We start from the raw sequence: 11,040 nt of genomic DNA, 5'->3' as shown, positions 1-11,040 counted from the left end.
AATTTATATTATTTTAACAATAAATACATATAGTCTGACTACTAAATTTGCTTCATGTAAATGATAAATTCAAGATCCTTGAATAAATAATTTTTAAATTCGGTCCATTGAAATAATATTGAGAGAATGACATTAAAATTCCAAAACTTAGAATTTGTTACAGTTAAGTTTCCAAATTTTTTTAAAATAAATCACAAATATTATTTTAAATAATTAAAAACAGAAATTCTAATTACAAACTAAAAATTATATTTAAAATTTAAATATCTTATTTATAGCTCAAACTTAGAGCTCCATAATTTATAATTATTTAAATTAATATTTATAAATATTTTTTTAATTTTTTTTATTAAAAACTTAATTATCATTAATTATAAGTTTTGAGATTTTAATATCGTTCTCCCAATAATTTTCCCAAAGAAAACTTCCCTTCTCGCTCATCACATACATTGTGTGGGTCTATATATAGTTATATACACAGACAAAGAAAAGTCATGGTTCACATTCACAAGTCGCACAAGTACTGAGTCTCCTGCAGTGTTCTGGTGTGTGTGTACTGAAGACTTCACAGGCAGATTTCTGGGGTAGGGGCCACCACCACAGAGAAGTGAAGAAGAAGAAGAACATTTGATTTGAACTCAAAGAGAAGCTTCAGTGCTGTAAAAGGTCGTTTCTTCATTTTTTTTTTTTTTCATTTTCTCTCTTGAAGTTGAACCAAAAGGATGATCCTTATCAGTGCCTTTGGTTTCAGATTGTTACTCCATTATATGGTTTTTCATTATTTTATCAGTGCCTTTGGTTCTCTTTTTTCAGGTAAATGGAAATGAATCAGACCTTTTAGGGATGATTTTGCCAAAAGAATTTAACCTAAACGCTTTTAGGTTTTTCCTTTCTAGCATTTCAACCAAAAAAAAAGAAAAAGAACTCGTCCCCAAGTTTGCAAGAACTTTTAATTTTTTATTTTATGATATTTTTGTGGAAAGCGTTGTAAATAAGTAGACTCAAACAAATTTGAGTCTTGTCCATGTCTCTTTGCTTTAAGACTGGAAAAAGGATTAAAGTCTGTGGCTTAATTATGATCATAGTAAACGTTTTTATTTTTGGTGGTGGTGGTGGTGATGAATATTGTGTTTTTTTTTTAATTATCATGTAAATTCATAATATCTGCCATATTTTTATTTATAGATAAAATATATTTTTAAAAAGGTTTTGTCTTTCACTTGTAGTATTATCATACACTTCTTTATTTTCTTACTAATTCATAAAGTGACAAGTTATGTAATGAAATGAGAATATAAACTATATGGGTTTGATCTTTTGATCTTGTTCATGTCTTGAATCTGTTTTTGTTATGTGCAGGTGAAACAAAAAGTCAAAAACTATGGAAGGTGATGACTCACAACTAGAAATTACGGGTAGTGATTTATTTTCAGGACTATCAATTCTATTCATGTTTTCATATGTGATGATGAACATGTTTAATGTCATGGGAAATTTGAATTGGTACAGAAATTAAGGCATCAGAGTTGGAGGCATTACAGAAAGAGCATGAAGAGAAAGTTCAGAAAATACAAGAGCTTAAGAAGCAGATTGAATCCACAAGACAGTGTTTGGAGAAGATAAAGAAAGAGGTTCCAGATGAGAAAATGGAAACTTTCAATACCTTAAGCGACAAATATAACAGTCTCAGAGAAGAATACAATGCAATGCTAGCTGAGAAGTCCGGGGAATCATCAGAGTAAATATTGCAGTCAAGTCAAAAGTTTACTGTTATGTGTTATTTCCCCTACTAAATTGTATGAGATTTTTTTTTTTTAAATCATATTAGGTTAGTGGATATGTAGTTCAGAACTTTCATAGATACAAATACACTGGACTACTTTCTGGGTTTGCAATTTTGTGCATCCTGAGATTTTCATTATGTTGCCTTCCTGGTTAATGAGATCATACCACAGCCCTGCATTCTGTTTGGTCAAGATCTTTGAAGTAAATTTATGAGCAATTTGACATGCAAATGATGCAATGCTTTATAATATTCTAGAGCTATAATTCATTATTTTTTTTTTTTTGCAGCCGTTAAAATAGTTGTACATGATATATTTCAAAAGATAAGTGTAAAAAAGAGAGTAGCGGGCAGATCCGTTATACAATTATATCTTTTTTGAAAAAAAATTACTCAAATTTTTGCAAAACCTTATATTTTTAGTTAACAATATTGGTTGTATGAGTCTCACATTGGAGTGCCATGATAAACTCTCCCACCCACAAGCTAGGTTTTTGGGAATATTTTTTTTTTTTAAACTTGTGCTCGTAATATTAAAATTTTTATTGAGAGATTGATATCATGAAAAGTACTATCCACATTTGATTTGCAAAAGATTAAATGAAAATATCATAGATTGGAGTTATTAATCAACTCTTGAATAAAAGACATTGTCATGAGTCTTATATTATTGACATATCTAAGTATTGTTTATAAATATGAGTGAGTTTTTTATTCAATATACTAATTTTTTGATACGGGTATTAGTATTTTTTTTTTTTCTTGAGAAGCTAGTGTTTTAGAAAGAGAGAGTTGTCTATGGGGAGTACCTATAAAAGTTTTAACTAACAAGAGGTTGAGTGAAATGTCACGACGTAAGACTGTTTAACATCTTGGCTATCAAACATGATGATATTATTGTAAGTCTTATCTCGAGGAGCCTCACAAGTAAAATTGAGTTTATAAATGTAAACAGTTCTCCTACTCATTAATTTGGCATTGAGTGAATTCTCCGTTTTAGACTTGTAACAATTCGCCAAGAATAAAATTTGTTGTCTTGGTTCGTAAAGCCTTGTGAGCAACCAAGGACCAGAATTGTCTCATTCTATCAAATTTCAGCTCTATGTACGCTATCATGATTTCCATAACTTTGAAACAGTTGCTTACTGCAGAGTTCTCGCGCATCTAATATCAACTGCATTCTATCGAGACTCCATATATTTTTATTCTCCCCACAAAATCTTCCATCAATGTGAATTTTTTGCAAAATTGTTCCATATCTGAGCTGGCAACAAAACGATCCGTATATCAATATATAATGCGAAATCTATAAGAAATTGTATTATTCTTATGTCATAGAGTGTGGCTCAAACTCAACGTCCCATAAAGCTTAGGCCCATAATTAAATTATATGTTCATGCTCAAAGTAACTGAACAAACCCAGAATTCAAAGGGAGAAAATTTCTAATTTTTTTTTTTGTTCCTTCAGTGTACAAAAGCCTCCCTCCATGTCCTTCACTGGAACATATCGAATAAATAAACACATTAACAGATCTGTTTCATAAAATAACCCCTTTTTGTTTGCTTATGTATTCAAACCATAAGAGAACTAAATTTTGCTTGCATGTCTTCCGAATAATGAATGGCGACCTTCTGCTATTAATTCTCCAGTTGCTTTGTTTCTGAGGTGAACTATTGTTCCAGCATACCCTCCTTTCCGTCCTAAGAGCCTAGAAGTAATCTCTAGTTCATCCTGCAACAGTTAATGATGCACGGATACAATTCACTACATTAAAACATGCCATACCATATCTCGCACCCTCAATATGAAGATTCTCATATCAATGAAAATAATGGTTGGTGCATGGAGCAAATGGAATTACAAGAATTGAGAGCTCGAAACTTCAGAACTCAGTTTGTGTAAAGAACCAAAGATTTAAGATGAAGTAAAACAATCACAGCAATAATTGACAGTGATGCAAATCCCACATTTCAAAGAGTGAATAGCATAACCGCTACTTTCTAGTGTTTAACTGCAGTCGCACATCCACTCTGAATAAGTGAGTACCCCTAAATGGGATGCCATACGTGCTTTGTTTGCATAGCGTTTCTGGAGAAACTAAAGTTTAAAATTTTTCCCCCTTGTGACCCCTCTTACCTTCTCAACGCCCTCACCTCGGAGGGTGACCTACTCACTGTCCTCACCTTGGAGGGCAAGTTGGTTACGAAGGAACTCTTAAGAAAAGCCAAACGGGAGGGTGGTGAGTGCCCTCTAAGGTGAGGGCAGTGAGTAGGTCGCCCTCTGAGGTGAGTGTGTTGAGACGGTAAGGGGGTCATAGGGGGAGGAATGGAATGAGGCCTTGACCACTGAATAGGTAGAAACAATTGAATGAAGTGCCTTCTCCTTGAACACATGAATGAAGCTCCAATATCAATGTTGAATTTTGCCCTTTTTGGGAGGGGAAACCTCACAAATGAGAAACACAAATGATTCAGCCGTCTCTACCTATTCAGTGGTCAAGGCCTTATTCCATTCCTTCCTCTATAAATGCAATGTAAAGCAAGCTAACAGTATCTAAATCATGTTACAGCTGTCAGGTAGATTGCTTAAACAATTTTTTTTTTTTTTTTTGTAAGCATAAGGAATAGGCTCTGCTAGAGATCATCTCCCCTAAGGTACTAAGAGCAATGGGCAAACCTCTTCCAACTAAAATTTCTACATGCATAAGGTTTAATTACTTGAACAATTTTAAAACAATGTGGATTTTCTAAATTTATAAAATTATACTGCTGTCACAACCCCCCCCCCCCCGGGTAATTGCTCTACTTCTCCCTCCCTCTCCCTCTTTTTCCCTTGCAGCACCGCTACTTTCTAATATATCTCCCGCTCTCGTAATGCAAAACGTAAAGGATCCAGTTCGAAAAGTTAAGGACTAGCATATCAAGGGTGTTCTTTGTAGGAGTGAAGCTAGGGTGAAAATCATCATGCATCTAGAACTTTTGCATGATTTGATACATTTAAACTTCCCACTCTTCCTCCTCCTGCTTCTTACTCTCCATGTTTTTTTTAGTTTCACTAGCACAACATAACTATAACAGAAAGAGAGTGAAAACTGACATCAAATCGAAAGGCACACGTATCAAAAGGAAGTTTCTAGCAAATTACTTACATTAACATGGGCAGTTGAAAGAAAAGAAATGGACATGTCAACTGAAACATTCGCGGGGAAACCTTCCGAATGAGCTACGGCACCTCCAAGTTCATCTACAAGGTTGACTATTGCACCCGTAGCCAACTTGCCAGTTCTGTCCTGTAGGAGCAAACCCAACATGCTTCACATTCTCAGAAATATTCATAAACATGGTCAGGGAACCAAAGTGCCAAAAGAAATAAACTTTTATCCTACTCACAGCCAAAATCCATTTAGGAGATTATTCTGAATGATTTCTCCTACCAAGGATCAATAATGACAAATAAAATTGCAGATAGCAACACGAGTTATTGTATCTCCACCAGCAATTATTCACAAAAGAGAAAAAATTCAACCATAAACACAGTCTTAATGAGAACCAAAACCAACTCACTCAAGTTCAACTATCAAATGAAAGATAATTTTCCACACAGCAAATCAGCAGAAATTATGAATGCGGAAAATGCATAATCAAACAATAGATTAGTTCAAAAACGAAATCAATAAAGGAACAATTGAAGGATTAGGCTAGTTACGGTGAAGCGAGGAGGGAGTTTGAAAGTACAAACGACGAGACCGGGTTCGACTCGATCCACTTGGATGCCTCTGAGGATAAAGTGCTCATAGAAACAGAAATCTGAGTGAGGTGTGAGAGGAGGAAGGTGTTGCGACAGATATTGCGATTCTTCCGAGGTCACTTGCAGCAATTCCTTTGCCTTCTCCATCTTCGGCTCCGTCAATGGCTGCTGCGTTCCGGGTGAAAGCGTTGGCGATGATAATGGATGATTATAAGCCCAAAAATAAAGGGCAAATTACACCAAGTGACACAAAAGAACATTTATTACTAGAACATACCATAACATTCATAAAATACTTTCAAATCTCACATATTTTATTTACAACTTGACAAAAAATATTTATAATTGAACAACGAGCACTTATAACTTATTAAAAAAAATAACAACTTATAATAGCAAGTTATAAATATTCATTACTCAATTATAAATGATCTTTGTCAAGTTAAAATTGTACATAATTTGTAATTTGAGAGTATTTTATAAATTTTATAAGTTTTTTATAATAAATTTTTTCTATGGCCTAAGTGTAATTTTAGTCAAAAAAATAGTAAAAAAACTTGATAAGGAAATGCAATTTTTGGGTAACCTTGTCGTATACATATTAATTTGATTTAAACATTTGAAATTACTGTAAAATAAATTTTGGATATATGAGAATTTAAATTTAGACTTAAATTTAAATTGAACCTCTCATTTGAAATTCCGAAAACATAAAAATCTTTTAATTTGTATTTGATCATCTATATTTTATTATAATTTATTAATTAAAATATACTTATTCTGTTTAAAAATATAAAGCATTTTTTAAGAAATTTTTTTAACCAAAAACAGTCAATTTTATTGATTATCAAAAAAATTACACTCACTAATCAAGAAAGCAATAAAAGCAACCTATACAAACAAACTAGCAAAAAGTAAAAGAAAGCAAATAAACCTACGATACAACCTAAACCAAAAGAAAATAAAAACATAAGACCAAAAAAGAACAAGCCAAATAAAGATTTCAACCAATGCCTTCCTTATCAAACTCATTCTGGCACCCACCAGCAAATGTCCTTTCATACAAAGAGTCAAAAGCTAACATCTCACTCAAAAAGGATGGTATAGAGCCCAGCCAAGAATACTGGTACATCCCCTTTCTTGTAGATACTGCTAAAAGATCAGTAGCTTTATTCCCTTTCCTAGAAACCAAGGAAAAGGTCATCCCAAGCATAGACTCTTTAAGCTTCAAGATCTCTTGTAGCACATCACGGGTTTGCCATTCACATCCCACAGCTAAATTCTTCTACAACAAATTAAACAAAACATCGCAGTCAGTCTCCATAACCACACGAGCCTCGGGAAACTTATCTCTATGTAACAAAGCTTCCCTTAAAGCAAGACACTCTGTCATCAAAGGAGTGACAGCATCCACTTGCAAACCCAGACCACCCAAAAAAATTACCATCACAGTCTCTACAAACCAAGCCAATCCCTACCTCCCCAGTCCCTTCAACAAAGGAGCTGTCGATATTAAATTTAACTGCACCCCTCTCAGGAACAGACCATCGAGCAACTCTAACAGGAATTGAGCTAAACACTTTCCTGCTACCCTTTTCCTCCTTAATTCTAGATTTCCAAAACTCCTTAGCTTGTGAGAAATCAAGGCTGACCACCAACTTTGCATCTACCTGCTTCCCTCTAAAAACCCCATTACATCTCTTCTTTCAGATCCACCAACACATTTTAGCCAAAATTGATTTACAAAATTCATCAATCACATTACCAGCAAGCATCTCAGCAAGCTAATCCTCCACTCTTGTAACAAACCATTTATTAAATCAAAACCCCAGTACACTTCCAAACCAGCATTGTTTAGCCCAAGGACACAGAAATAAGAGATGCTCAATTGTCTCCCTCCCACTTCCACACACAAGACAACCAGGATCTTTAGCACAAGATCTTTGAAACAAAGCATCCTTTGTAGCCATTGCACCAGCACCCAACCTCCATAGAAAATGCTAGATTTTTGGAGGCACAGAAACCTTCTAAATACACTTTCAAAGCTATTTAGGCAAATGATAAGAGGACCCAGGATCTTTTGGTTTGGTAACCTCCTTTAACCTTTTAGCCGCCCTGTAACCTGATTTTACACCATAGCAACCATCTCTATTTACCAACCAGACCACACTATCTCTGCATGATTGGGCTGGAATAAGAATTTTCAATATTGCCTCCTTTTCCAACTGAGACATTCTATGTTCAATAAAGTCCAACTTCCATCTACCATTACAGATAAGTTTTGCAACTCTCAACTTCTCCTCCTCATTTCTAGCACCTGCACTAAGCTTCAACCCTTCAAACTGAGATAAACAGCAATCATCCAAAATTTGAATATCCTTCCCATCCTCCACCTTCCAACACAACTTCTCCAACAATAAATCCCTACCCTTTAGTAGACTTGACATCCCCAAGAAGCCTTGCTTCCTTTCTTAGCTATAAGAAAATCTCCTTTAGGAAAATAAATGCCTTTAAGAATTTTGCACCAAAAGTGATCTGGATTTTACAGCAATCTCCAAGTAGATTTAGCAAGCAAAGCTTTGTTAAAATAGAGCAAATCATGAAAAACCCAACCCCCCTTCATCCTTAGACTTAGTTAAAGCAAACCAACTCCTCCAATGCATAACACCCTCCTCTCCCTTCTGACCCTACCAAAACCAGATACAAGTTGGTCAATTTTCATATAAGAATTCTTAGGAAACAAAAAATAAGTCATTGGGTAAGTGGGAATCAAATTTTCCACTACCTTAATTAATATTTCTCTTCCAGCAAAAATAAGCAACTTTTGCTTCCAACCTTGTAACTTCAACCCAATCTTATCCCTTACAAAAGTCAAAGCAGTAGATTTAGATAACCCCCAAAGAACAGGCAAACCTAAATATTTACTTAGTTAACTTGAGTCTTTGATCCCTAAACAGTCAGAAACCCTTTTCTTTACTTTGAAAGGAGTATTTGCTGAGAAAAACAAGCAAGACTTTTCAAAATTCACCATCTGCCCAAATGCTTCACAATAAACATCCAAAATGTGCCTCAGCACCATACATTTCACCATATCAGCATTCAAAAACATAATAGCATCATCAGCAAAAAAAACAACGTGACAGTACAGGAGCCCTTCTTGTAAGCTTAATGCCCTTCAGATCCTTATTTTCAACATGAAATTTAATCATAAAGGATAAAACTTCAATAGCTATAACAAAAAGATAAGGTGATACATTATCACCTTGTCTCACCCCACATTTAGGCACAAATGAATTTATATTTCTACCTACAATTTGCATATTAAATGCTACAGAAGTTACATAATCCATGACCCACCTTACCCGCACACTACAAAAGCCCATCTTCACCATTACAGCTTCAATGAAATCCCACTCTAAACGATCATATGCTTTATTCATATCAATTCTCAAAGCAAATTCCCATTTAGAACTAGATTTTTTGTTTTTCAGGTAGTGAAAAGCTTCATGTGTTACTACCACATTATCTTGAATCATTTTGCCAGCAATAAAAGCTCTCTGATTGTGAGAAATAATTCTATCCATGAGCAACCTCAGCCTATTAGTCATAATTTTGGCAATGATCTTATATGACACATTGCACAAACCAAACAACAACAACAACAACAACAAGTCTTTATCCCACTAGATGGGGTCGGCTATATGGATTGCAAGACGCCATTGTGCTCTATCATTTATCAAGCTTTTAGGAATATTATTAATTAAGAGATCGCGTTTAACAACTTCCAAGAGTGTTCTCTTAGGCCTTCCTCTACCTCTCTTAATCGGACTTAAAATTATATGTTCCACTCTTCTTACTGGTGCCTCCTTTGGTCTTCTTTGTACATGCCCAAACCATCTCAACCGATTTTCTACCATTTTTTCCTCAATAGGCGCCACCCTCACTTTTTCGCGTATGTGCTCATTTCGAATTTTATCTTTACGTGTATGTCCGCACATCCATCGTAACATTCTCATCTCTACTACTCCAACTTTATGCTCTTGCTGTCCCGTTAGAGCCCAACATTCACTACCGTATAACATTGCCGGTCTGATAGCAGTGCGATAAAACTTTCCTTTAAGTTTGTTAGGCACCTTACGGTCACAAATAACTCCTTTAGCTTTTCTCCAATTAAACCACCCAGCTTGAATTCTATGTGAAATATCTCCACTGATTTCGCCATCATTTTGAATAATGGCTCCCAAATATTTAAACTTTTTCACTTGAGGTATAATTTGATCTCCCAATTTTACTTTCAAATTATTTTCGAATAGTCCTCTACCAAATTTACAATATAAATATTCCGTCTTACTTCTACTCAGACGAAAACCTTTCGACTCCAATGTCCTCCTCCATAACTCAAGTTTGCAATTAACCTCTTCTCTTGTCTCTGCTATAAGAACTATATCATCCACGAAGAGTATACATTTCAGGATTTCCTCTTGAATATGTTCTGTCAAAACATTTAAAATCAAGTTGAACAAATAAGGACTCAGAGATGATCATTGATGTAGTCCAATTTTTATAGGAAAATCCTTTGTTTGACCACTAGGCGTTCTTATACTAGTTTTTACCCCCTCATACATATCTTGTATGGCTTTAATATAAGCAATCCGTACTCCCTTTTTTTCCAACGCTTTCCAAAGCACTTCTCTTGGTATACAGTCATAAGCTTTTTCCAAATCAATAAAAACCATGTGTAGATCTTTATCTTTACAACGATACTTTTCCATTAATCCCCTTAGTAGATAAATCGCCTCTGAAGTTGATCTACCTGGCATAAAACCAAATTGATTCTCAGAAATACTTGTCTCCAATCTCAACCTGTGCTCAATTACTTTCTCCCACAATTTCATTGTGTGGCTCATGAGTTTAATCCCTCTATAGTTAGTACAATTCTGAATATCTCCTTTATTTTTATAAATAGGAATTAATATACTTCTCCTCCACTCATCAGGCATTTTCTTGGACCGTAAAATCACATTAAATAACTTAGTTAACCATCTCACCCCTTCTTCACCTAAACATTTCCACGCTTCGATAGATATACAATCAGGTCCGTTGGCTCTACCATTTGCCATTTTCTTAAGAGCTTCCTTTACCTCCTTATCACGTATTATTTGATAGAATGACAAATTTTGTTCTCCTTCACCAGTTACTAAATCCTCCAAGTTACTAGATGAATCCTCTCCATCATTGAAAAGTTTAGAAAAATAAGTCTCCCATCTATTTTTAATTTCATCATCTGTAACTAAAATTCTTCCCTCTTCATCCTTAATACACCTTACCTGTTCTAGATCTCTTGATTTTCTTTCCCTACTCTTGGCAATCTTATAAATATTTTGCTCTCTTTCCTTCGTCTCAAGGTTCTTATAAAATTCTTCAAAAGCTTTAGAACGAGCTTCACCCACAGCTCTCTTAGTTTCCTTCTTAGCTATACGGTACCTCTCCCAATTTTCCTCATTGTTAC

General features: G+C 34.7%; 1 protein-coding gene and 1 long non-coding RNA gene across 2 annotated transcripts; one reads left to right on the top strand and one right to left on the bottom strand.

Annotated features, from left to right (window-relative positions):
* Positions 1-523: 523 nt before the first annotated feature.
* LOC129302193 (uncharacterized) lies at positions 524-1,721 on the top strand. The gene is made up of 3 exons (XR_008591202.1): positions 524-666; positions 1,360-1,415; positions 1,510-1,721. It is a non-coding gene; the product is annotated as an uncharacterized LOC129302193 (long non-coding RNA).
* Positions 1,722-3,208: 1,487 nt separating this feature from the next.
* Positions 3,209-5,725, bottom strand: LOC129303491 (uncharacterized). The gene is made up of 3 exons (XM_054942847.1): positions 5,490-5,725; positions 4,933-5,073; positions 3,209-3,515 (listed from the first exon to the last, which is right to left on the bottom strand). The coding sequence occupies exons 1-3, from the start codon at positions 5,676-5,678 to the stop codon at positions 3,372-3,374; spliced, it is 474 nt and encodes a 157-aa protein (XP_054798822.1). The 5' UTR covers positions 5,679-5,725; the 3' UTR covers positions 3,209-3,371.
* Positions 5,726-11,040: the final 5,315 nt, after the last annotated feature.

Source organism: Prosopis cineraria, unplaced genomic scaffold (genome assembly GCF_029017545.1).
Source record: "Prosopis cineraria cultivar Desert tree isolate PC_DT_omini unplaced genomic scaffold, ASM2901754v1 PC2, whole genome shotgun sequence".
NCBI lineage: Eukaryota > Viridiplantae > Streptophyta > Magnoliopsida > Fabales > Fabaceae > Prosopis > Prosopis cineraria.
The sequence above is the reverse complement of the archived record's forward strand: the minus strand, read 5'-3'. Positions and strand labels throughout refer to the sequence as shown.